General features: G+C 42.3%; 1 protein-coding gene and 1 pseudogene across 1 annotated transcript; one reads left to right on the top strand and one right to left on the bottom strand.

Moving 5' to 3' along the window:
* The first annotated feature begins 1,681 nt into the window (after positions 1 to 1,681).
* LOC120862649 lies at positions 1,682 to 3,791 on the top strand. Its single transcript, XM_040238737.1, has 5 exons — positions 1,682 to 1,770; positions 2,561 to 2,766; positions 2,958 to 3,111; positions 3,273 to 3,303; positions 3,534 to 3,791. The coding sequence occupies exons 1-5, from the start codon at positions 1,682 to 1,684 to the stop codon at positions 3,753 to 3,755; spliced, it is 702 nt and encodes a 233-aa protein (XP_040094671.1). The 3' UTR covers positions 3,756 to 3,791.
* A 372-nt stretch (positions 3,792 to 4,163) lies between these two features.
* On the bottom strand, positions 4,164 to 6,984 carry LOC120862952 (annotated as a pseudogene).
* Positions 6,985 to 27,935: the final 20,951 nt, after the last annotated feature.

Raw genomic sequence — 27,935 nt, 5'->3', positions numbered from 1 at the left:
CTAACAGGAACATTGCACAAACACCAATGAGATATTGCAATGTTTCTGAAAGTGTGTTCTGTAGAACTCTGCTGCCACGAGATGATCTATAAACAAAGGGTTCTGTGATTATGATAGGTTGGATGGTTGGTTTCAGATCTTTTACTCCTCTTCAGATCCACTTCCTTGCAATGATGTCATCATGGACAGAGCATATTTTATCACCTCTTGACTTTGGGATTGGTTGTGTGAACTTGCTTTGTCCAGTTAAATGTAGATTAGAGAGATACTGTGATGATCCTCAGACTGGGACTTAAGAGATGCTTTTTCACTACGTCATTTGAACCTCTGCTATTGCCTGAGGAGAAGGCTGCTGGGCTGAGGAGAGCAAGAGGAGTATGGAACAGCAGATCCATAGACCTGCAACTTGAATCAGAGCTGTTTCAAACTGCTGGTCTGTGAGCACAAACAATGGCTGTTTTAAGCCACTGAGTTTAGAATGGCTCATCCAGAATTATTGTGGAAATAGGTAGCTGTTACATTGGTCAAAAGAGTTTGAGACACATTGTATATCATGTAAGTCCCTCACTCCTTCTTTCAGAGTCATAATCCACAGTGATAGATTAAAGACTCTGAGAAGGACTGCATTAACCCATGTCTTCCAAAACTCATTTTATTTTTGTATGAATAAATAAAATGGCTTCCCAGGGGGTGCAGTGGTAAAAAATTCACCTGCTGGTGCAGGAGACACGAAGGATGAGGGTTTGGTGCCTGGATTGGGACGATCCCATGGAGGAGGGCATGCCAACCCACTCCAGGATTCTTGCCTGGGAAATTCCATGGACAGAGAAGCTTGTTGGGCTACAGTCATGGGGTTGCAAAGAGTTGGACAAGACTGAGCAGAAAGGAGAGTCCTAATTAATACCCTATACAACAGTTGTCCCCAACCTTTTTGGCACCAAGGACTGGTTTTGTGGAAAACAAGTCTACCATGGGCCAGGGCAGGGGGATGGTTTCGGGATGATTCAAGTGCATCACATTTATTGTGCACTTTATTTCTGTTATTATTACATCAGCTCCACCTCAGGTCATCAGGCATTAGATCCTGGAGGTTGGAGATTCCTGCTATAGAACGTACACTTTGGAATTCTTTTAAGTTATTCAGGGCAGTTTTTGTAAATCCTAGACTTGCTATAAACCTGAAATGAACTCTTAGAACAGTTGACAATGACTTTTAAGCCTTACCAATCAATTGGACTCTCTCAAACTTTGCCTATTTATTTTTATGTATTTTGTGTGTGTGTAAATGAGAGTTTATTGACAAAGTCAAGCTTCTCCTGCCCCCCACCTGCCCCCAGAACAGATCCCAACAACAAAAGAATGATAAGTATTTTTAGGGCAACACTTAGCCCCCTCCTCCTTCTCTCCAGTCCCAAGGCTCACAATGCAGACACACGCAAAAGCTCAGGTGAGGACAGACACTCAGTGAATCTCTACCAGCAAGAGTTCTGGCTGGGTGTTTGCGTTTCCCGTGCCCTTTGTGAGACACTGGCTGACGTTACAGAGACAGGCTGCGGTGGCGAATAGGGGACTGCAGGGCAATCTCCACTCGTTCCCCAGTTCGGCCAAGCTCGAAACGGGCCCCGAGAGACATTGCGGTGGAGGCAACAGGCTCTGTCTCTTCAGGAGAGAGGTCCTTTCGATGGAGCAGAATCCCTCGCCAGCTGCTCAGAGGCAGACTGGGAGGGAGCCTCTCCAAGGAGCGAAGGGCTTGCAGACCGGCTCTGTCAGGTCAGCTGACAATTCCAGCTGTTGCCCATGACTGCCGGGGAGGCTGAGAGACGCCGGGTTTCAGGGGCGGAGGGACACGTCTCGGTACCGCACTGTCTGCTTACCCTGCCACAAGCTCTGCTGCCTGCACCTGCGGTTTGCTTCGAGGCAAGAACACTGCGTTTGGAGTGCGGACCTTCTTCACTGCTTGTATCCCGCTGACTCCACGAGCAATCTCCCAACCACGGAGCTTCACCCACCGCTTTTCTACTCTGCCTGTCACCAACCTACCCACCTCCCACCCACCATCCCGTGCCAATCGTGTTCTCCACATGCCTGAGGGGTTCCTGTCCCACACCCCAGGAATTCTCGTGGAGAGTCTCAAGGCTTAAGAGACTGCTTTGGGGGACCTGCTCCCTGTAGCTTTGTAAGTGGTATGCTGCTGCTGCTGCTGCAAAGTCACTTCAGTCGTGTCCGACTCTGTGCGACCCCATAGACGGCAGCCCACCAGGCTCCCCCATCCCTAGGATTCTCCAGGCAAGAACACTGGAGTGGGTTGCCATTTCCTCCTCCAATGCATGAAAGTGAAAAGTGAAAGGGAAGTCGCTCAGTCGAGTCCGACTCTTTGCGACCCAGTGGACCGCAGCCCACCAGGCTCCTCCATCCATGGGATTTTCCAGGCAAGAGTGCTGGAGTGGGGTGCCATTGCCTTCTCCATAAGTGGTATGAGGCAGAGTCATTTCACTTGCAACACGGTTGCGGGGTAGTTTCTGCTGTTTTCTAAGATTCCTCCTCTTGGACTCACTTTCAGGTCTGAGTCCTGCACGAGGCCTTGGGCCCAGGCGCCTCTGATGAGAGCAGGGGCATCTGAGAGGCAGTCTCGGTCATGGACCCTGAATCCCCGGTGCCAGGCAGCAGCAGTAACCACAGGGGAAACTGCGAACACTGCTGAACAGACGGGTGTTCCGGACACTAAGCACTCTTCTCTTCGACAGACCACACCCAATGTGCCCGGGGGTGGGGTGGGGGACGGGAAGGGGTTCACACGTTTCCCGATCTTTTGAGAGATGAAAAGCTCTGAAGTGATCTCAGCTGCCTGGGAGCCTAAACAACACAAGTGTCGAGCGGATCAGAGAGCTGAAGGATGACTGTATAGCGCCGAAAGCTCACTTCATCCCCGCATCCACCCTGTGCCCTCCAGCACTGAGGCTCCGGGGGCAAATGTGCTACTTCTTCATTCTGGCATCAGGGTTTACCTTCAGGTCCCTGGACAGAGACTCTGCTGCCACCGGATGCCAGTGAATGGAGCACCAGAATCTGCGTGGAGTGTGAGGAGAGCCACAAGGAAGCAGGACCGGAAAGGTAAGAGAAAGGCATTGAGGAAAGAAAGTCAATGAGAGGGTCCTGCGGTGAGAACAACATTGACTGGGATTTGGAGACCCAGCCCCCCACCTCTGGTACCGAATAGTCAACAGTCCTGAGGCAATAACATCTTGTTTGTCTTTTATCTTTTTCCTTTTTAGAAAAACGAGGTTGGATGAGTTATTATGTGAAGTAAGTCGGTTTCAACTCTAAAACCAAGATTTTAGATGTGAATTGGACCTAAGATTAAATTAAATCCAGAGTGGGAGATGTAAGGAGGGCATTTTGATTCCTGTTTCCCATCTCTACTGAAATTCTTTCATCAGTGTTATTCAAGGATTTGATCTGTGGAAAGGAATGTAGTTAAGTTCTCATTCCTCTCAGCCTCCGTACTGTCAAGGCCCATTTCCTACACCCTCCAGCACCATTCAAGGAGGACCATTATTCCTAGCTGCAGAGCATCAAAGGAGATGAGAATACGGGGCAGGAGGAATCACAGGAAAAGGAGTTTAGAGAGAAAAAAAGTGATCAGGAACAAGGCTGCTACAGGGTGGCAAGAAACTGCATCCAGACTGCGCGGTTGCTTTAACACTGCTCTCAGTTACACACTATTCCCTCAATTTCTCATACGTACAAAAATATAAAACAATAAAGTGCAGTTTACGTTTCAGTGACACTTTTCGTTGCTTTAGAATTTTTTTTTTGTCTTTTTCTGCTTTTGAAATGAACTCTTGATTACGGAATATCAAAGTATACTCAAAACTGCCAGCCACTGTAAGCACAGCATGGAGAAGCCGACACGTAAGGACGGATAGCAGCAGGTGGCACGAGGCGGGAAATGATTAAAGCAGTGGTTACAGATGTTCACAGGAAGCTAAAACTATCCAACAGGCAGTGCCCCAGCGTTAGCACAGGTTAAACTACTCACTACCTTGGCGGGTGGCCTCAGTGTGTTCGGGTTCAGATTCTACATGGCAATAACAATTTCTTCCAGTTAAGAGTTCTTGGCCTGCACCGATCATAGGGTAGCCGGAGGGCACTGGACCAGTCTATTAGTTTTTCAAAATGCTGTCGTAGACCTGATAGATGTACTGGGAGACCTTGGGAGGTCTCCACTTCAGCAACTGTGTAATTGGGGTTTCCTGGCTGGATACATAGCTCGGCCATTAGTGAGCTTCAGGGATTGGTACAACATGTCCTGCCCTTCTACATTCCTCTTGGCAATAGTATAAACATTGTTGTTTCGCAACCTGCTGGGAACAGTGTCAACATTTAAATGACATTTCTTAATCTGAAACTGAAGTTCATTTTCAATGGAATATCCTTCCATGTTGCAAGGAAGACCTGGCACTCCATTTTGCCATCTTGTGCAAAAAGCACATTGAGTGGGATAGGCAGCTGAAGTAGATGACATCAATATTGTTTTTCACAGCCACCTGCCGGTTGTTCAAAGGCTGCATCTTCATGACTGGGCCCAAGGTGTTGAGAGGCAGGGAGACATCAATGCTCTGGTTTGGTGTCAGTGGTGTATGGATGGCCAGAGGAGTACTGGGGATGACACCAAAGCTATTCGTTAAACTGAATTGCAGAGTCTGTCATGTACTGCAGAGCTTTGTTGGTGAAGTTCATTTCCATATAGATGTGCCCTTGGGGGTGAGTAGATGTTCCTGAAATCTCCAGGACTTTAGCCTTTACCGCAGGCTGCCACACAGCCTTAGAAGGCACATATCCACCAGGTGCCATGCCTATCCCTGTGGAAAGTTCAAATAGGTCATTCAGACCACTGCTGACCACAGCAGGTGTAGGGGAGGGAGCAAAGGTTGCAGGCACTGATGATGGGATGAAGGACTGTCCCACCAGACTATCTAGTCCTCCTCCCAAGAGATCCACTGCTCCCATCTGCATGGACGATACCTGTGGCACATTGACTGGGGGACCAAGGTCAAGGTTTAAAAGATCCCCCAGAGGGTCACCCTGGGAGGGGATAACCTGAGGCTGTCCTGGGTTAGTGGCAGTGATGCCAACAGGGCTGTCACCTGCATCAGTCCTCCCATGATGTATTGGCGTGTTTGCGATGGATTCCATGACTTCCTTCCACAAAAGCATTGGGCGGCTTACGGTACACTGAGACCAAAGAACCAATGTGGCAGATTAGCTCATTCAATAGAGTTGGTGCAATAGTATCTGTCTCCTCAGAAATCAGTGGCTTTTCAGACAAGACTACTTCTTTAGCTGTGACAGGATCGGTTGAGAGAAGGCGCCAATAAATATAGCCCTGGTCTCGAAGGTCGGGATTATCAGAATCCTCTGTTGCCAAATTCAAGACCTGCTTACCAGCTGCTGTGTTTCTGATGGTTTCTTGAGAAACAGCTTCGCTATGGCAGTGAGCAGAGGGAGATGCACTTGGGTGCTTTCATCATGAAAACCCTCCAGGAAGCTCTCTAGTAACTCATCTGCATTGTCAATTCTTTCAGCACATTCTCCCACAATGCAAATCATAGCTTCTCAAGCATCTGGCTCATCCAGTGAATCTAAGTTCTCACACAGTGTGGCAATGATACTTTCATATTTGTTGGGGTATTTGTGGAAGATGTCCCTGATGACAACAATCACCTCTTGGACCACATAATTTACTTTGGTTTGGATGAGATCAAGCAACGTGCTCACACAGCGCTCTGCAGATTGCTCCACCTTGATGGCACACCATCCAATGGCTTGCACAGCTTTGCACACAAAATCAACATCCACCTCTGTGGCATATTCTATCAGTTCAGCCAGATCCTGAGTAATGTTGGCTTGGAATCATGATGTCCAATTTCTCTAGTTTCACACAGATGGGATCATTGTACTTCACAAAGAAAACTTTTATTTCTTGCTTCAAGATTCAGGCCTTTTCTGGACAATTAGGTTGATGTTCCTCAGGCGTATTGCACCTCTGGCTCCCCAGACAGCCAAGTGACAAGTGGAGGGGCCAACTTCTTCAGCAGCGTATTGTAGTAGTCAGAGTCCTCAGGTAGCATCTCTAGAAATTTCATTAGGACTTTTACTGCTGAAAGCACCGCTGCTGAGTTGGCATGAGATAACCAGGGAGTTACCCGCTCACAGATGTTCTGAGCCTCCCAGTCATCTTTAGGATTGTAACTAGACAGGCAGTCCAAGATGAAAATCTGGACCCATTCAGTGCACTCATTCAGGGCTGTCAGTAGCTTATTAATGTTCTGTGGATATAGATCGAGTAAGTTGATGTTGGGGTGAGATTCACTGATTTCAGATAATGCTGCTATAGCATTAGCTACCACCATTGGATTTGAATCAGCTATGTGATCCCGCAGAGAATCCAGAAATTCCTGATCTTCCATCATCTGGGCATCGATATTATGGAGTTTTGCCACACAGACTGCTGCTGTCTTCTGGACGTAGGGATCATCATCCTTTAAGCACTTGCTGAGGGGCTTACAGAGATATTCTGTAATCTTGTCTACCTGCATGCACCACATGGTTCTCACTGCCAAGGCTTGAATCAGAGGATTTGGATCTTCACAGTCCTTCACAAAGCTGTTGACATTCATGATGGCCATATCTGGCTGACTCTTGGCGTAGTTCATAGCGTAGAGATACACAGGCTTCTTCAGTTCCAGGCGTCTATCTGCATATAGTTCACGACATCTGGAAAGAGAGAGCTAACATCTTTCCCACAGTCATACCAGCAATTACTTTCTTCACAGCCTCCTTCCTCTTTTCTTTCTTTTCATTGTTGAGTTCAGCCTTTAATTCAAAGATTTCTCCCTTTTTATTGGTTGTGAAGTACTTGGAGTCAGTCATGGTTTTGGATCTGTAATGTGAACCATAGGCAAGGGCGGGGGTGGCAGCAGCAGCCAGAGAGCACGGCCCGAGCGGTGTTATAATGGCTTCCTACACATCACGACTCCTCCAGGTCTAAGCCCCTAAACTTTGCTTATTTGCCTTCTCATGGCTGCTGAATTTCACCTCAGTGACTTGTATTATATGGCTCCCTGTTTCTAAATGATTAAAAATTATTTTCCATTGCTGATGCCAGCCTTATTTCAGAATGACTTCACAATCAGTATAAAAACATTTATTTAAAAATAAATAACCAATGAATTAAATTGATCAACTTTAATTACTTTCATGGGTTCTCCCCCCAAAACATCAGATATCTAATATTTGGTATTAAAATTGCTATTACGTTCATTCAGAAACCATGTTGGTGCCAAAACCAAAAATGAGCAACCAGAAATACTCATTACTTTCTCCTCAGTTTTGAGAAAGATGGATGGAACACACACAGTAGAGCTGTTTTCCAAGCTTTGCCACAATGCCAAGCACCAAAGAAGACACAGTGGTTCCAGGACACAACTCCCTTTTAGTTTATTTTGGGTGACTATGAGTTGTTCGTATCTTTTATATTCATTAAGGGTCCTTGACATATGCATTCATTTCAAACACTCACAGGGGCCTCATTAGCAATGAGGTCAGTGCAACAATTTATACTTTTTTCTCCCAAGTTTTTGAAGAATAATCATAGATTATCATGTATGCTGTTTTAGCAACTGTGAATCATTATGATCTAGAATGTTTTAACATGAAAAATCAGTTGACTTTTCCTTTCCTTAGGTGAACTTTATTACATTATATTTGCACATAGACGGTTAGTCTATGATAAGTTTTTATCTGTTAAAGTGTTAGTAAAGCTTTTTTCAGTGGCATTTAAAGGGTATTTTTAGGAGCATGTTTAAAGACATCCATTTACATTTGACAAAGTGCTCAGAGACTTGAAGAAAGTAATGAGGGTAAAAAGACAGGTGACGAACTTGACAGTATTGACAATATTCTGCTCAATAATCTCTCAATCATGTTTTGAGTGCAGTTGCCAAGCCTTGACAAATACTCTTGAAGATAGCATATGGTAAAATTGTAACTTTTCACCTTGAAGAAGTTATAGTTTTCTGCTTAAAGAAGGTTGTAATGAGCTAATTAATTTTCTTTTCTTGGGAAACCAGTCAAACTAGCTAAACAACTAACTTGCAAATTAACCAAGCAGCCAGTCAACCAACCAAAAAGCGAACCCACCTGCTACACACCAGTAATTATTCCAAGCATTGGGGGAACAAAGATGGACAAGATGTCATCCCTGTCAACGAGGTGTGAGATATTTGCAATATTATAAAGAAAATAAATAAATAATTGCAATATAGCATGAAATGGAGGTACGATAAATGTATTTCCAGATAGAAATAAAACATGTACATTCAGTATTCTTGAAGGAAGTCTACTTCAATAAGTACGTTCCTTTGAAGGACCAGGGTTTTGACAGGTTAGTAAGGCAGAGAACACAGCCTAACTTTCATTCTTTGAAAAACCAAAAGGTGCTTTTGTTTGGATTTTAAGAATGACAACCACAAGGACTCACTGTTGACCACCACCTTTAATTTTCAAAATGAGAACTACATACTGTGTACTAACCAGTTATCCTGAGCATAATTGTACATAATAATCCATGTATAAGTTAGAAGAAGATAGATGTTAATATTTAACTCTATCCTCAAGAACTTGTGAAAAACTTTGATGTAGCAAATTTAGGTAAATTGACTGGTTTAATCCAGTTGATATTTCTCCTGTTGTCTCAGGTTCAGTAACCCTCTGATATGTCTCCAGTGCCTCTGAGATAGAAATGCTAGAATCTTGTTTTCAGTTTCAGCTAATTCACTTGCTAAAGTTTTACTGACTTCAGTGTTTGTAGGAATAAAAGCCTTCTCTGAGAAGTACATGGTGCTTACAACTCAGGTAACTATATATCTTAGTTTGCCTGGGACAGTTTCATTGATGACTTTGTCTCAGTGTGATTATTAATAGTGTCTAATGCCAGCTTTGCGAGCCCCTGGGGCAGCCACCCATGTATTCTACTACTTTGGGGAAGGAATGGGAATGTTATGGTTGATTCCCTTTGTCTTCAAAATTAGGTATAAACTGGAAACAAAGCAGACATGTGGTGGGTACCATGATACTTCCTATGGGGCACCATTACTACCCTCCTTGGGAGCAGTAGCTCAGAATTCTAAGGTTTTATCATTTATCATTTCATTTCCCCCTCAAATGAGCTTCACGAACACACACACACACACACACACACACACACACACACACACACACATTCTTTGAGAGCACAGAAGAAAGCATGGCAAACCTTGAGGGAGGACTCTGATTAGACTTGGCAGTGGTGGTTAGTGGATTTGGAGGGTGAGTGGAAAAGAGGGTAGGGAAAAACTATCTCATGTATGCAAGGCAATCATTTGGGTGTGTCTTCTTAACACAAGTCACAACATAGATGTTACTGCTATGAATCATAAATGTGCAAACTTACAGCTAGTCAAAAATATACTAGCAGACATGCGCCAATGGTAGTTAGCAGTCTGCATACCCAGGAGAATTCTTTGCAAAGGGGTCCAGCCCAGTAAGTCCATCAGCAGCAGGAACAAGTCTCTCCCTCCAGGCTTTGGGAGACAACTGGAGCTATCATTTTGCATGTACTCCGCTGAGTAGCACCTCTCCAAGCTTAGGTTGTTCATGATTCTGTTCTTAGGAAGAACAGAATTCTCAATTTCATTGCAGTAAGCTATAGTGAGTTCATTTCTCAGAGAATTTATGAAATATTTAAAGATCATATTTTTCTATTTCCAGCATTATATTTTCAACTTATTATTTTAGTAATTTATAAATGCACTTCAATTTGGAATGTTGTTGTTGTTCAGTTGCTAAGTCGTGTCCTACTCGTTGCGACCCCATGATACAGATACTCAAAAAGTGATTTAATTTATTCCACTTTTAGTAAAGAGTCACTTGAAAGCCAAAGCAGAGACTGAAGAAAACTCACTGGTTTACTGTCTTCTCAATCCTGGCAGATTTCATCTCTTCTTATTTCAAAGGTACACTGTATCCTTGTGTACTAAGCAAAAATAACTCTACTGTACAGTAAAAATGTCATAAGGTACTTGACAATTTCCAGATTACAAAACATGTTTATAGAAGAATTGATATTAAAGTTTAGAGGAGCATCTAAAACCAGTCTTAATAAATATAATCTTCAAAAAAATTGTAGGAGCAGCGTGATAAGGAAGGCAGTTCTAAATGTGAATCTAGGTATGAATTGGAATCAAGTCTAAGGATGTTTTTTACAAGTTGTGTGCTTTGTGGAAAGTCATTTAATGTTTCTGAGTCTCAACCTCATTGTGGATAAAATGGGGACAATAAAACTTGCCCTACCCACTTTACAAGATAAACAAATATGATTAAATATAGGAAAGTATTTTATCAAGTGGAAATACTTCACTTCCTTCAGTCTATTTGGAGGTATTATACTCCTGGAAGAAATAAAATACATCTACTTTCAAGGCTGAGCTTCTTAGTCTGTCTCTCTTTCCTTTAACAACTTCACTCCCTTTTTGCAAACTAAAGCCAAATAAGTTCAGATCAACAAGAATTTTTCAAGAATCTGTTGGGATATAGCAATGAAGGTGAGGTGGCCAGGGCTTCTAGTCAATGGATGCTTCAAAAATGCTGGTCTTTGTCAATTCTACACCACTGGTTCTTGCTCTTACCAGTGGCTGGAGTTGTTGGACACAGAGATAAGTAAGACATTGCTCCTGCCATAAAGAGCTCACAACCCAGTGAAGGGGACAGACACACACCTAGACTAGTTTGAATATATTGCAGTAAAGAGACAGTCACGGAGGAAAATGGAGGCACTGAGCTAAGTTTGACTCTTATCAGGTAAGTTTAAAGAGATACTTTAAGTGCGAAGGATATCACATGTGTCAGAAAGCCTCTGTAACAATCAATATGGCAGATTTTGCAGGACTTACAGTTGGGACAGAAATTACAACTCCTTGCTTGTAGTGTAAAAATAACAAGAGCAAATTTTGTTGTAGGACAGATTTGTGCCTAAAACGTGTGATGTCAATTACTTGTTATATTTCTGGGTTTCAGTTTCTTTACCTATGATCCACGGGTAATAATATCTACTGCAGACCACTGGAATGTAATATCTATGAGGGAAGGGATTTGAGCCTCTTTTGTTCATTACTGAATCTCCATCACTCAGAAAATGGTAAGCACTTACTTGGCCCATAGTGAGGGCTCAATAAATAATTTTTGAAGTTGTTGAATAAATGAAGGAAGCTATTTGGCTTCCAGTGTTTACTTTTTAGCTAGTTTTATTTGAAATGACACAATAAAGTTGAGGAGATGTTGGAGAGGACCCAGTGCTTTATTGTATGCTTTTCAATTCTAATTTCATCTGTCTTCCAAATGGGTATTTCAAAGGTACACAATATCCTTATGTATGGAGTAAAAATATCTTCATTATACAGGAAAAAGGAGAAAGTTATGTGAGCAGACTATGCTCCTAATGTTTCACCCATGTATATCCATGCCATCTGCCATGTTTCAATGTCCATCCATAGTGAGAAGTTTGCAAGGATTTGAGCACTTAGGTCTGTCTATGAAGATAGTATCATCAAATACTCTTTTTCTGTTTTTCAGTGTTTTGGAGTTTCTTTTTTCATGGGCATACCATTATTCTGAAAATTACTTTTTCCATTTAAAATTGTCCAAGAGAAAAATGTGAATGTGCTTGAAAAGATCACCTATCAGGCTGCCCTTTTATATAATTTCTCACTTGATGGATTGATGTATTGCACATTTCACTGGGAACCTGTCACACAAATTTTACCTTAGAGAGTTGATGGACCTCCCCAGATAGAAGGTTGTGTCTTGGAAAGGCAAAGGCCTCGCTGACACTTGAGTCTAGAACCAGAGGCAATTCTCAGCACTGGCCACTTGGTGGCAGTGGCAACTAAGTGCCAACTGAAGAAGTCAGGTTACACAGAAATGTGAGATCCCTAAATCTCTATGCGTTCAAGCTTTAGGACCTGCAAGAGGTCAACCCCAAGGTTTAGAAGAAATTTTGCTAATTGAAAAAGAGGCTATAGTAAAAATTTAAATTTCTAACTCTAGTTCATGACATTGATATAGGCCTATAGTTAGATGACACCTGGAAACGTCAATAATGAATATTTCCACAGTGCCTTTTAATAAGCTTTACCTTCACTCCACATTGGTCACACGCTTTCCAGGCCTTATCCCAGAACTAGTTATCATCCTGAAGTCTGCACTTCTGAAATCTGAAACTCTTGCTATTTTTCACTTTTCACTGTTAGTGCAAAGGCTGTATTCTCTCCAAGACCACCAACTCTTGAGTTCTTCTCTTTAAGCCTTGATTCAGCCCAGGCTCCAGGGTCCATCCTGCAACCCCTTCCTACACAGTAACCTCTTTGTCCTTCTTTGATCCCCTTGTGAGAATGCAGACCCACCCCCCTCCCAATCCCTCTCCTCTTCTATATTCTCTAGCATCCCATGCCAAGGGTAGCCAGAGGACTAAGTTCTCACCAGTGAATGTGAGTGAAAGCGATGTTTGCGGATGTCACCTTTTTAAAAAGAGATTTCCTTGCTCTAGACTTCCTCTCCTCCCTTTTCGATGAGTTAGAATACTGATGAGCCAGGTAACTGACTTAGACTGCACAGATGAGGACAGGATGGGGGGAACCCATGCCCAACCTAAACTCATGGGCCAGAGCCTCCCGGACCTGTGATTATGAGGTATGTCACACTAAAGGTTGACATTTGCCATCTACCTCCAGAAGAAGTAAGTCACAAGCTGCTGCCGTTCCTGACCTTCAACACATCCTGAAAGGAATTCAGAGTAGAGATCAGGAGTGAGGCATTCTGTGTTCTGGGAAAAACTGGCAGAACAGGCCTTCAGACTGTTAGATATTTTCAGGGGAAGATTTTATGAGTCGAATTTTTGCATCTCCTCTTATCTAGAAAAGCACTAAAATCTTTCATGTGATGTTTGCTCTTGATGACTAGCAGCAACCTTCATGAGACTAGCAGTTATCTTCTGAAAGAATATGTTCTTGATTGCGTGTACTCTCCCTTCACCACAATTTCATATATACTGACCTCCCCCCCCCCCAACCTCTTTGGGGCAGTTTCTCAGAGCTATCTGAAATGCTGACTCCCGGGCTATAGTTATCATTTTGCCCCAAATAAAATTTGACTCACAACTCTCACATTGTGCATTTTTTTCAGTAGACAGCTGCAAAAGAAATAAATTTGTATTTTATGTGAGCCATTGTGTGTTGGGGTCTTTTTGTCATAGCTGCTTAATCTTTACCTTGAACAATACAGGACCCACTTGAAGGAACCCCATGCTGAGATCAATCCAGCTCTCTACTTGCCCCATGTTTAGAGTCTGAGTGCTTCCTGGGATGAGCAGCCTACCCTGACTGTCTCCACTACGTACGAACACAGGCTTTCCCCAGCAAATGGACCCTCACATTGCCCAGTGGTCTTTTTTTAAATTATGAGTTGACTCATATTCTCCCTGGTAGCTTTTTCAATTCTTTCAATTCTTCTTTCAATTCTTTCCTGCAAGTATCTCCTAGTTCACAGAGAAAATAGAAAAGATCAGGAATTGACTCTTTCGACTTCTTGCAGCTATCCTGACATTTGAACCTCTTGTCCTAATGGCATTGCTTCCCTTCTGTTCTCTGAGCCTCATTCTTCCACATACCCTGGGCCTCATGCCCTTCTACCTCAATGGAGGCTTGAATCTATCAGTTTTCCTTGTCTTCCTGGCACCATCAAATGTTCCTTCTCTGTTTATTCTTTCTAATTGAAATTTATGTGTGCTTATTTTCCATTTCCTATTTTATTTTTATTTTTTTACTTTACAATACTGTATTGGTATTGCCATACATCAACATGAATCCGCCACGGGTGTACATAAGTTCCCACTCCTGAACCCCCCTCCCTCTTCCCTCCCCATACCATCCCTCTGGGTTATCCCAGTGCACCAGCCCCAAGCATCCTGTATCCTGCATTGAACCTAGACTGGCGATTCATTTCTTATATGATATTATACATGTTTCAATGCCATTCTCCCAAATCATCCCACCCTCTCCCTCTCCCACAGAGTCAAAAAGTCTGTTCTGTACATCTGTGTCTCTCTTGCTGTCTCACATTCAGGGTGATCGTTACCATCTTCCATTTCCTATTTTAAAACAGCAATTCAAACCTTTGCTTTGATCACATCAAGCTAATTCTTATCTTCTTTCTTTCATAGTAATGCTCTTTAAAAGTCTTGTCTACACTGTATATATATATATTTTTTCTATGTTTATAAATATATTGATAGTTTGGAGAATGTTACTTAGAAACCAGAATCTGGGAGCTGGGTGCAGGCTTTCTTTTGAATAATTGCAACTCAATACATGCTTTCACAGCTGATGTTTTTGTTACTACATGGACAAATAGATTGATTCTAGGTTTACAGTTGATTTTGCATCCCCCCGCAACACACTCATATTTTTTTATGTGTGAATGTTCAGTCATATCTAACTCTTTGTGACCTCATGGACTATAGCCCACCAAGCTCCAGTGTCCATGGGATTTCTCAGGCAGGAATACTGGAGTGGTTTGCCATTTCTTTTTCTAGGGGATCTTCCTGCCTCAGGGATCGAACTTGCATCTCCTCTGTCTCCTGTATTGGCAGGCAGATTCTTTACTGCTGAGCCATCGGGGTAACCCACATATTTTTAAAGAATAAACAGATTGGGGAAAGGGACACAATCTTCCTTACAGAGGACCAAATATTGTATGTAAATAACAGGCTGCCTCCCTAGGAATTGGAGCTTAATTCTTTCCTCCTTGAGTATAGACTGGACTTAGTGACTTGCTTCCAAAGAATAAAATGTAAAAACAAACAAAAATAACTTTATAGTAGAGGAATCTAGCTGACACTACCTTAAGAAAGTGATCAGAATTAACCTAATTAGTGATGTCATGCTGATGTCATGTGCCCTCTGCTTCTATGTGATGGGAGAGGCACTTCACATCTGTGACATTCTTCCTTAGAACCCATAATCCCAGGGTTCTCATAAGAAAAACATCTAGCAAGTGAAAATTGAGGGATATTTTTAAAAATATCTTACCAGGACTTCTAGACTGTCAAGGTCATTAAAAACAAAGACAGACTGAGAAACTCATAGACTAGAGGTGGCTGGGAGACACAACAACTAAATGTAATGTAGTAATCTAATGTAATTCTAGTAACACCCTGGAGCAGAAAAAGGACATTAGGGAAAATGAATGAAATCTCAGTAAAGGATGGTGTTTAGTTTACAGTAATTGTTATGATTAAATGCGTATGTCCCCCCGACTCCAACTCATATGTTGAAATACTAATCCCAATGTGATGGTATTTGGGGTGGAGACTTTGGGAAGTGATTAGGTCAGGAGGATGGAGCCCTCATGAATGGTATTAGTGCCCTTAATAGAGAGGAGATCAGATAGCTAGCTAGCTTTCTTTCCACCACATAAAGATATAAGAAGTCAGCCCTCTGCAACCCAGAAGAGGATTCTCACCAGAACGCAACCATGCTGGTCCCTGATCTCTGACTTCAGCTTTCAGAAATATGAGACATAATGTTTGATGTTAAAGTCCCCAGTCAATGGTCATTTGTTATAGCAGCCTGAATGAAGATAGTAATGCAGTTACTAATATACCACAGTTGTAACTAATAGACCACAGTTATGTGAAATGTTAACAGTAGAGGAAACAAGGTAAAGAGTATACAGGAACTCTGTGGACTACCCTTGCGATTTCTGGTAAATCTAAAATTACTCTAAAAGAGAAAGTTTATTTTACTCCTGTAACATGGAAGACACTGAAATTCATTCCTACAAAACCAAAGAGAAATTCAAGACACTATGAAGGACTCAAATAGTATGTGCAGGTATATATTTCTGAAATTTACAGTTGAGGTTTTGAATATCTTGACTTGTGGAAAGAATATTTTCATGGAGCTCCTGTTTTTTGGATAGATTTTAGATATAGTAGATAAATTTATATTGTCAATTGAAACTGAAGATATTGAGAAAACTTAGGTTTCACAGTATTCAGATATTCGGCAAATATTCAAAAGAATAATATAGAGGCTACTTTACACAAGTTTTTCTTTTTTCTTAAGAAGTCATTTGTCAAAGAGCTGTACTCTGAATGGGAGCAAGAAACAGTGCCTGTGACAATATTTACACATTTCAAGTAAAAAACATTGGAATTGAGAATATTCGCTATAATTGACTCTGTGTCTATTGGGTATCTCAGCATATGTGGGGGTGTCCCAGGTGGCACTACTGCTAAAGAACCCACCTGCCAGTGAAGGAGACATAAGAGATGGGGGTTCGATCCCTGGGTTGGGAAGATCCCCTGGAGGAGGGCATGCAGCCCACTCAGTATTCTTGCCTGGAGAATCCCATAGACAGAGGAGCCTGGCGGGCTACAGTCCCTGGGGTCACAAAGGGCTGGAGACAACTGAGAGACTGAGCATACACACATGGTAGTCCTGTTTCTAATTTCTTGAGGAACACTCACGCCCTCCTTCTTGGGTTCCTATCTCCTCAAATTTTTATTTCCAAGTTTTTATTTTATTTTTTAATTTTTGGCTTCAAGAGATGGAAATACCAGACCACCTGACCTATCTCCTGAGAAATCTGTATGCAGGTCAAGAAGCACTAGTTAGAACTGGACATAGAACAACAGACTGGTTCCAAATCAGGAAAGGAGTATGTCAAGGCTGTATATTGTTACCCTGCTTATTTAACTTATATGCAGAGTACATCATGTGAAACGCTGGGCTGGATGAAGCACAAGCTGCAATCAAGATTGCCGGGAGAGATATCAATAACCTCAGATATGCAGATGACACAACCATTATGGCAGAAAGCGAAGAAGAACTAAAGAGTTTTCTGATGAAAATGAAAGAGGAGAGTGAAAAAGTTGGCTTAAAGCTCAACATTCAGAAAACGAAGATCATGGCCTCTGGTCCCTGTCACTTCATGGCAAATAGATGGGGAAATAATGGAAACAGTGACAGACTTTATTTTTGGGGGTCCCAAAATCACTGCAGGTGGTGACTGCAGCCATGAAATTAAAAGACACTTGCTCCTTGGAAGAAAAGCTATGACCAACCTAGACAGCATATTAAAAAGCAGAGACATTGCTTTGCCAACAAAGGTCTGTCTAGTCAAGACTATGGTTTTTCCAGTAGTCATGTATGGATGTGACAGTTGGACTATAAAGAAATCTGAGTGTCAAAAATTGATGCTTATGAACAGTGGTGTTGGAGAAGACTCTTGAGAATCCCTTGGACTGCAAGGAGATCCAACCAGTTCATCCTAAAGGAAATCAGTCCTGAATATTTGTCGGAAGGATTGATGTTCAACCTGAAACTCCAATACTTTGGCCACCTGATGCGAAGAACTGACTCCTTGGAAAAGACCCTGATGCTGGGAAAGATTGAAGGTGGGAGGAGAAGGGGATGAGAGGATGAGGTGGTTGGATGGTATCACCGACCTGATGGACATCAGTTTGAATAAGCACCAGGAGTCAGTGATGGACAGGGAAGCCTGGCGTGCTGCAGTTCTTGGGGTCGCAAAGAGTTGGACATGACTGAGTAACTGAACTGAACTGAACTTTTGGCTGCACCTGATGGCATGCAGAGAAGGCAATAGTACCCCACTACAGTACTCTTGTCTAGAAAATCTCATGGATAGGGGAGCCTGGGGGGCTGCCGTCTATGGGGCTGCACAGAGTCGGATACGACTGAAGCGACTTAGCAGCAGCAGCAGCAGCAGCAGCAGCAGCAGCAGCAGCATGGCATGCAGGATCCTAGTTCACTGACCAGGGATCAAAGCTGTGCGCCCTGCATTGGGAGCAGGGAGTTTTAACCACTGGACTGCCAGGGAAGTTTTTTGAAGTTTTGAAAGGTTCTTTTTTGAAGCTTTTCTTTTTTGTTTTGAAGTTTTTAAACCTACAATAAAGTGGAAAGAACAATATAGTAAATACTCATATTTCTTTCACCAAAAAATGAATAATAATTCCCTAGTAGAAAATGTAGTCACAGTTTCCCAACTGTTCCCCAAACAGTTTATTGTGTAGTCTTTTAAAAATTCCTGTGTCTAATGAAACTTCATGCACAGCATGAGTCTGTGTTGCTTTTACATCTTTTAACCTAGAACAGTCGACTGCCTTCTTTAGTTCATTTTTTACGTTATTGACTTTTTTGAAGAGTCTGTAGAACAGAATGTCCTACATTCTAGAATTGTCTACGCTTCAGTTTTTAAAGTGTTATAAAGTGAATTAAGAACATGTGGCCTAGGTCCCTTTTATTTGACCAGGATGTTTTAGAGACAGGACTTTTAGGCATAAATGCCAGTCACGATGTGGAAAGGTTTCCTTCAACATACAGGAGAGAGGGGCTTCTTTCCATACAGTAAAGGAAAAACAACAACAACAACAGATATTTTAATGAAGAAGTAATCATTCAGAATCTGTTAATAACTTCTTTTAAAAAAAATGTTAGGTAAAATTCCCACTAAGTAATTTCTGAAGCACAGGAACTAGATTTGAAAAGAAATATTTCATACACTTAAAGTACATCATTCTTACTTTATGTTTTTAACAAACATTACACCTGTGCACATTTGGAATAACATGAATTGTTGCACATGCTAATTAGGATTTATGCTAATTAATAGCCCAATATGGTGATAAAGAGGTTTTTTAAATTTTAGTCAATCTTCCTACACAATATCATTTGTTTTGGTCACTCTTGGCAGAGAATTAATTGCAGGGTTTTTTGGGGGGGCAGAGAATAAAGCAGGCATAGGCATCAATCCAAATCAATTCTACTTTCATTTAAACAGACTAACTTGTATTGAATCAGTGAATAGCATTTGTCTGGTTTTACTGCACTAGGTGCAGAGCAAAGATAAAGAGAACATAGCTGGTATGGTTCCTGCTTTGGAAGATATTATTTTCTAATGGTATAAATAAGGGAAAAACACTGATATATGGTTTTCCACTTTCCATTGTTTTTTGCTATATATATGTGTGTGTACATATGTTTATGTACAAAGAGACATTACCTTTTGAAAATATAAAGTTTTGTTTTAAATGCTTCATATCCATGGCCTTAAATCAACTGTCTTTTAACATCTTATGCAGAAGATGTTAGGTGCTGAAGAAATGCCTTTTGCCCAAATGAGCTGAAATTTCTTTTGCGCATATAACTGTTTTCAAACTGCTGTCACACATGGTCTGGGTGCATTTCATCTGCATTGAAATTTAGAGAGAGCTCTTGACAGATGACAGCGTGGGGCCCTGCAGGGTGAGAAGAGAAGCCGTGCCAGCCTGGAGGAGAATAACATGACCTTAGAGCTGACCTTGAAAGACAGCAGGAGTGTGTGGTTCCCTGGCACCTCCCTTCGGGGCAGATGAATCCCTGGACATGCACGGGAGAGAACAATAGCTCCATTAGCATTCAGAGCCATCCACCTCCAAGTGCTGCCTCCTCCAGTGTCCTCTGCAGATGGGAAACCTGGGGATCTTTAAAGGGATTTTATGATAATTAGGATGCCACTTAGATGCTCATCCTTCTCTACAGCATCATCATGAAGTAACTACCTCACCCCTTATGCTGTTGTTAGAGAGTGAAGAAAATTAAAATTACCCAATTTCTTTGTTTACATGGAAGTCTCACCCAGTTGCATACATTTACATAGTTAGATAAAATGTATCCCTTCTGGCACCAAATAGCATTGGATCAGTCTCTTCACCTAAGCAGAGGGGGAATAAAAACATCCACTGTGTTCATTTCCCAGAGTTGCAGAATGAATGGGTATGAAAGTGCTACAACATGTATCATGGCGGTTCTTGACCCAGGGGTCACACTCCTGGGTCTCCTGTATCGGCAGGCGGATTCTTTACCACTAGCACAACCTGCCACATCTCAGGCCAACTCCTTCTCCTCTCTTAACTCGACAACGATGTCAAAAGTATGCTGTCTAGTTCTGCTTTCTTCTTTCTTCCTCCATGTAGTGGATAAGGTGGTTGTCTTGATCAATCCCAGCCACCTGTCTCTACTGTGACAGCTGTGTGGTTTGTGTGGGACTGGCCCTACCCCCACCCCCAGTGCAAGTCCTGATGATTTAAAGCCTACCAGGAAAATGCAAGATGTGTTATGACAATAATTGGTTTGGACAACTCAGGACTGATCCAGTCAGCCCCCACACCTATCTGGCCAAGGGACTGGTTCAAGATGGTCCAGTAAGCTTAAAGCTCAGGGAATTTGTCCTAAGGTTGGTACAAGCCATCGTGCTCTATCCTCCTGTAGGAAGGAGGTAACATGAGGGGTGTGTGGACTGGCAGTCATCCTAACCAGTCAGCCTAGGATGAAGCCACCACACTGGAAGGCAGAGCTGTCAGAATCTCAGAGAAATAGAGTAACATACTCTATCAAACTCTACCTAAAGCCCTCTCTTCCCCTGAACTTTTCAGTAAAGTTAACTAATCAATTCTCTTCAGGTCTTTTTTGGGTCTCTTACAAAGATTCCTGATGGCTGCATTCCACAGAGGCAGAGTGATCCCTTCAGACTTGAATCAGACTGTATTATGGCCTACCGTGCTCGTCCAGTCCCTCAGTCTTTTCTTTTTCATTAGGTTCTACACCGGCTTGGCTGGCTGCAAAGAATGAAATTTGAATGATGCCCCTGGAAGTTTTCAAGGCCCAGACTCAAGTCCCATCCTGCCTCCTACCTTCCTTGGGCTAGAAATGTCCTCTTTACTCCAGCTACTGGCTGGACTGTGGATCCAAGCTGCCAATCACTGGACCATCATGAGCCATGTGGCTGCCACCAGCTTGTCCTGAGCACAGCTACAGCCTCGGGGGTCTCAGTACAGCTGCTGCCATGTCACTTTGCTCAACCCACCGAGATGGACTCCCTTTGGGCTCTGTTGTCTGCCTAGAAAAAGTCAGAATGTGCTGCCCATTCAGCCCACACACCCAGTGTACGTGAAAGCTTCTTAAGCTCCCCTCCTTCCATCCTGTTGTGGAGGAGCTGATCCCGTGTCCACTCTGGGGAGTTCTTGGCCATTTTCCTCTGGGATGTGTTGTCGTCAAAGAGAACAGCAGGGTAAAGAACCAGGCAGCAGAGGAAAATCAATTATGGAGTGAAGGAACGCTTCAGCTGTGAACAGAGGCAAATCCAAGAGGTAGGACAGTTACATTTCTGTTAACCACGGACATCAAAGAAAGACAAGTAACCCAAGTCTTCAGCTTTACTCCCTTTCCAGCCACAGGCCTGCCTTTGTTTTTGTCGTCACTCACACATGGATGTGAGGCGGACCAGAGATTAATGGGAGCAGATGTGGTGGAGAAGCCCTCAGCTCAGAATGTCTTGTCTGTTCTACCACAGAGGATTTAGAATGTAACAACATGTAATGGAGAAACTGGTGAGAAGGGGGCTTATAACTGTCAGATGAAATGTCATTTAGAGAAAGGAGTGACACTGTGAAAAAGAAGGGGAATATACAATTTCAAACACTCAGGTCTTTCCTTGGATCATGGAACTTAAGAAATGTCTTTAAGTCTGGATCTTCCTTTTAAATATTCTTACAATTTATTTTGATTTCTGAAACAACTGAAGTCCTCTACAAACAAGACTTTAGTACCACAAGTTAGATTAAATAAAGCCTAGATTGAACAAGCGAGCTAAAAGCACTATGATCTTAAATATCCTGACTCTCCTTGTGACTCTTACATGAGTGGGAAAGAGTATCACCCCTTGTAGTGGGCTGGGACTCTCATCTCCCACTTCCTCGGAGACCTGGCCCCAGGGCTGTGTTTCTCTGATCCTAAGTTCACACATCTGTGAAACAAACAGATGGCTGGAAACACTTTGAACCATCTCTATGGTCCTAGCTTTATTTGGGGCTCTGTTTGGGAGTGAGTTCAGAAACAGGGTGGTGGTATCAATACTTACATTCTACCAGAAAGGCCAGATGCATATGGACATTTTGTCTGAAACTTGGTCTTTTTTGGAGTACAGGCTAAGCCACTATTCATGTTTTAAAAGTCCAGTGATTCCATAGAGTGCTGCTGATTGTATTTCTTTGATTGTAGGGTTTGATGATGGTTTGGTTACAATGCCTTCTCTTTAGTAAGGAATTTCCCAGGCCTATAAACTTCTAATTTATCAGTTTCTACAGATATGAAGAAATTTACTACCAGAGCAAAAGTGCGTCAGTTCTGGCCAACAGGTGGGGTGAGTGGATGCTTATAAAAATATTTTTAACAAAAAAGGCTTAGGAATGACTTTTGAGACTTTAATCTGTTTATAAATATCTGGTTCCAGTTCAATCTTGCCTCAGACTCATGTTATACAGATATATTTAAATTGGAACCTATGTGCCATAAAATGACATGGCGATGTCTAAGGGCTTCTCACTGGGATTCTTCTGATGATGATAATATCATTTTAACATTTTAATTAGTTTCTAGGAAGAGTAGACTCTCACCTTACTTCGATGTGGGTGGAAAAGTTAATATATTATTTAAAAGATGATTACAAATATCTTGGAACTGATTTTAACAACAGAAGAATATTCAACCAGGAGAATTTGTGAAATATTCACCCTTTTAATGAGGATTCTGAAATTTAGAAGAAATTTTTAAAATCTACAGTTGCTTTCCAGTCAAGCAAAGAGCTCCTATGGCTCTCCTACTAAGAACTGGGAATATCCTCATGGACCCCCAAAAGTCTTCCTCGTCTCTTTATGTATTATTTTCTTAGGATGCATGCTTGAGTAAAGAGTAGAAACCCTAGATGGTATTCAGCCCTGTGTAAAAAGATCAAGAAATGGTCACATTGTTTTATATGATGGCAAAGAAATGCTTTGGTTGGAAATTTCCCATTGATGATGTCCTAACTCAGGTCTAGGGGACAATGGATAATGATTTCTCTGGGAAAACATATGACAAGCGAGGAAAGAGGAAGAACAGGAGAGATCCAGGGTGAGGGAGTCAGGGAGATAAATGAAGAAGGAAAAAGGAGGTTCTACTGGGATGCAGAGTGGGGCTCTCTTTTACTGAGATGAAATAAGACAAACTGGGAAGAGAGTGTCCTCAAAAGAGCATCACTGTTCTAGATAATCTGAATTAATTCTATTCAGTGTTTCTTATGCATGCTCGGTTGCTTCAGTCGTGTCTGATGCTTTGCAACCCTATGGTCTGTAGACCATCAGGCTTTTCTGTCCATGGGATTCTCCAGGCAAGAATACTGGAGTGGACTGCCACGCCCTCCTCCCCCAGGGGATCCAACTGGAACTTCATTGTCTCCTGCATTGCAGGTGGATTCTTCAGTGCTAAGCCACCAGGGAAGCCTAAGTGTTTCCTGAAACCTATTTATATCTGAAACCAGGCAAGTTTACTCCAAAATGCCATACACTTAGGAAAGGCATCCTGGTAGTGTCAGGGACTGGACTAAGAAAGAGATGCCATGGGAATAGGGAAGCTAAGGGACTGGACAGAAGTTAGAGGACAACTCCAGCAGAAGGATAGAACCTTGAGGAGGAGAAAGAAGCCTCAGATGTCAACTATGGAGATCACAGGGGTGTCCCCATGGCCCCCAGCCACTCTGCTGGTCTTACTGCCTGCCTGCAGTCTGATAGGGCTTTGCTGATATTATAGGTCCCCCTAGTACTCTCTAGGTGGTATGGGCAGTTTTACCAGTATAACCCTTAAAGTCAAATCTGTGGTTTTAACTCTAATAACATAAATTAATTATTTATAGTAGAGACTATTAATATCAATCACAGTGTCAACAAGTTATTTTTACTAATGACTTGAGACCTGAAACATTTAATTTAAAGCATTTAACATAAAATCATTTAAGTAGAACTAGATGTGTATGAAAAATACCGTATAAAACATTTGAGTAGAGTTGAGTACCTTTGAAAACACTTCATGTGTGATAAGAGCATAAATTTTTGTATTCACAGAATAGTGCTTTTTTCAGAAACAGAATAGTGTGACATTGAAATGGGTCACTCACCTAGAGCCAATCACTACAAACAAAGCTAGTGGAGGTGATGGAATTCCAGTTGAGCTATTTCAAATCCTGAAAGATGATGCTGTGAAAGTGCTGCACTCAATATGCCAGCAAATTTGGAAAACTCAGCAGTGGCCACAGGACTAGAAAAGGTCAGTTTTCATTCCAATCCCAAAGAATGCTCAAACTACCGCACAATTGCACTCATCTCACACGCTGCTGCTGCTGCTGCTGCTGCTGCTAAGTCGCTTCAGTCCTGTCCGACTCTGTGCGACCCTATAGATGGCAGCCCACCAGGCTCCCCTGTCCCTAGGATTCTCCAGGCAAGAATACTGGAGTGGGTTGCCATTTCCTTCTCCAATGCATGAAAGTGAAAAGTGAAAGTGAAGTCGCTCAGTTGTGTCTGACTCTTAGCGACCCCATGGACTGCAGCCCACCAGCCTCCTCCATCCATGGGATTCTCCAGGCAAGAGTACTGGAGTGGGGTGCCATTGCCTTCTCCGATCTCACACGCTAGCAAAGTAATACTCAAAATTCTCCAAGCCAGGCTACAGCAATATGTGAACTGTGAACTTCCAGATGTTCAAGCTGGTTTTAGAAAAGAAAGAGGAACCAGAGATCAAATTGCTAACATCTTCCTGATCATCGAAAAAGCAAGAGAGTTCAGAAAAACATCTACTTCTGGTTTATTGACTATGCCAAAGCCTTTGGCTGTGTGGATCACAATAAGCTGTGGAAAATTCTGAAAGAGATGGGAATACCAGACCACCTGACCTGCCTCTTGAGGAACCTATATGCAGGTTAGAACTGGACATGGAACAACAGACTGGTTCCAAATAGGAAAAGGAGTGCGTCAAGGCTGTATATCGTCACCCTGCTTATTTAACGTATATGCAGAGTACATCATGAGAAATGCTGGGCTAGAAGAAGCACAAGCTGGAATGAAGATTGCCGGGAGAAATATCAGTAACCTCAGAAATGCAGATAACACCACCCTTATGGCAGAAAGTGAGGATACGGTTTTTCCAGTGGTCATGTATGGATGAAAGTGTTGGACTGTAAAGAAAGCTGAGCACCGAAGAATTGATGCTTTTGAACTGTGGTGTTGGAGAAGACTCTTGAGAGTCTCTTGGACTGCAAGGAGATCCAACCAGTCCATTCTAAAGGAGATCACTCCAGTACTTTGGCCACCTCATGCGAAGAGTTGACTCATTGGAAAAGTCTCTGATACTGGAAGGGATTGGGGGCAGCAGGAGAAGGGGATGACAGAGGGTGAGATGGCTGGATGGCATCACCGACTCGATGGACGTGAGTTTGAGCAAACTCCGGGAGTTGGTGATGGACAAGGAGCCCTGGTGTGCTGCGATTCATGGGGTCACAGAGTCAGACATGACTGAGTGACTGAACCGAACTGAACTGAAACTGAGTCACAGTTTCAGAGAAGCACCTGGTAGAAAGCTCCGTACTGATAAACTTACCTTTTCATATATTTTTAAGAAAGTATCTTGAATTTAAACATCACCCTAATAGAAATTATGTTCTCAAGGTTACCCACTCCCTTTCCTTAAATTTTAAGGCTGTGTTTTCTAGTATCCAAAAAAGCAAGCACATTACACATATTACACATCCTTACATATTGTTATTTCTGATAAATTTCTGTATACTGTCTAATCCTACATACCTGTGTATGCAACCAGGGGAGAGGGCAGACATACCCAAAGGCCAACTCCTCACAGCTGACAATCAGTGGAAAAGAGCTCTTATTTTATTTATTTATATTAATATTTTTAATTGGAGTATAGTTGATTTACAATGTCTTGTTGTTCTTGTTCAGTCGCTGAGTCATGTCTGACTCTGTGACCCCATAGACTGCAGCACACCAGTCTTCCCTGTCCTTCACTATCGCCTGGAGTTTTAGTTTCAGGTAAAGGAGAGTTTCAGGGGAGTGTAAGTGGGAGGAGGGGGCTATATGCAGAAACAGCAGAGTTTGCTCTGAAATTGATCATGCAGTGGTCTGATCACTCATCTTGACTGTTTTCAATACAGTTAATCTTCAGTTCCAGGGGTGGTTTGTTCCCATTTCTTTGAGGCCATTTCTCAGAATTGTGGTACCTTATGTCATGGCTACATTCTGGTCCTCGTATAGTTAACTTCTTCCACCTGCTGAAGGTTTCAGTATCAAACAGTTCAAAGGATGTGGTGCCGGACATTATCTAGTGCCTTTGAGGAGAAACTATAGGTCCTTGACTTTGCTTAATGACTAATTGATTATCTTTGGTCCTTTTGACTGCTTTCCTTTCATTCTGCATTTTCTCACTTCTCTGATTAGATTTATTCTTTGGGCTACAGTTTTTCTACAGACAAAAGGCAGATGGGGATACATGGAGGGGAAGCACTATAGGGCCCTGCTCTGTTTCAGAATGATAGCTGGCATTGCCTCTCACTAATTATCTTACTATTGGCTTCACATTGGTTTACTGTTGGGAGAAAAAAATGGATTTTCAATTAATAAAAGTTAATAAATCTTTAGGTTGAAAATTCAAGATTTAGTATAGTCACTGAATATTAAGTGTACTTTTAAAATACATACTTTAAAATATATATTTAGAATAGTCTTTCTTCTCCATATTTCTATTACCCCAAGTTGGATAGTGTTAATCACACATATAGTCTGCTGGCTATTCTGAGTTTGCCCCTCCACACCCACTCACTTTTTCCTTGGAAGGAAAGCAATGACAGCCTGTTGAAAAGCAGAGACATCACTTTGCTGACAAAGGTCTGCATATCAAAGCTATGTGTTTTCCAGTAGTCGTGTATGGATGTGAGAGGTGGACCATAAAGAAGGCTGAGTGCTGAAGAATTGACGTTTTCGAACTGTGGTGCTGGAGAAGACTCTTGAGAGTCCCGCAGACAGCAAGGATATCAAACCAGTCAATCTTAAAGGAAATCAACTGTGAATATTCACTGGAAGGACTGGTACTGAAGCTGAAGCTCCAATACTTTGGCTACCTGATATGAAGAGCCAACTCATTGGAAAAGACCCTGATGCCGGGAAAGGTGGAGGGCAGGAGGAGAAGGGGACAACAGAGGATGAGATGGTTGGATGGCATCATTGACTCACTGGACACGAGTTTGAGCAAACTCTGGGGGAGATGATGAAGGACAGGGAAGCCTGGCATGCTGCAGTCCATGGGATCTCAAAGAGTCAGATATACTGAGCGACTGAATAACAACAATCCACTCACCACTCTACACCTTTTTCTTTGCTACAGGAGGCTCTAGGGTTGCATTTGTGGACTCCCTTGTTCTCTTGCTTCCAATTAGATGCAGACAACTGGGTGATGGGAGGCCAGAGGAAAGACTGGTGTATGTATTCCTCTAGCTCTCTGCAAATTGACTTCTTGTTTCCACTGGGTTCTAGAAACCACTCTTTCTCCATTGCCCTTGCAGGTCTGGGAGTGGTGAGGGCTCACTGAACGGCACCATCTCTTTTTGGCTTCCTTAGTCCCTGTTCACAAATTTCTGATATTCCCTCTATTAAATTCTATAAGATTAGGTGTGCTGTCTCTTTCCTGATGGACTCTAACTAACATAATGTGTTTCATGACCTTATTTAGGGATTTGTTTCCAAATTCCATCGATGTCTAAAACTCATTTTCTCTAGCTTTCATTATGTAAAACATTTTTCTATGTTTCTTTAGCTCTAATTTATTGAGTTTTGTTTTAAACTTCTAAGGAAGGGTGGTAAAGACTAAAATTTAGTTTACATGATAAATTATAATAAATTACCAACA

Source organism: Oryx dammah, unplaced genomic scaffold, assembly GCF_014754425.2.
Source record: "Oryx dammah isolate SB20612 unplaced genomic scaffold, SCBI_Odam_1.1 HiC_scaffold_4, whole genome shotgun sequence".
Classification (NCBI taxonomy): Eukaryota; Metazoa; Chordata; class Mammalia; order Artiodactyla; family Bovidae; genus Oryx; species Oryx dammah.
This window is presented reverse-complemented; position numbering and strand designations above follow the sequence as displayed.

What these genes read in the sequence shown, in the direction of transcription:
- LOC120862649 (XM_040238737.1), top strand. Translation starts at nt 1,682, where the DNA reads ATGGAGCAGAATCCCTCGCCAGCTGCTCAGAGGCAGACTGGGAGGGAG. An exon ending in TTGCAGACCGGCTCTGTCAG is followed by an intron (nt 1,771 to 2,560) that starts GTCAGCTGACAA and finishes ACTCACTTTCAG; the next exon opens with GTCTGAGTCCTGCACGAGGC. An exon ending in TGGATGAGTTATTATGTGAA is followed by an intron (nt 3,304 to 3,533) that starts GTAAGTCGGTTT and finishes TACACCCTCCAG; the next exon opens with CACCATTCAAGGAGGACCAT.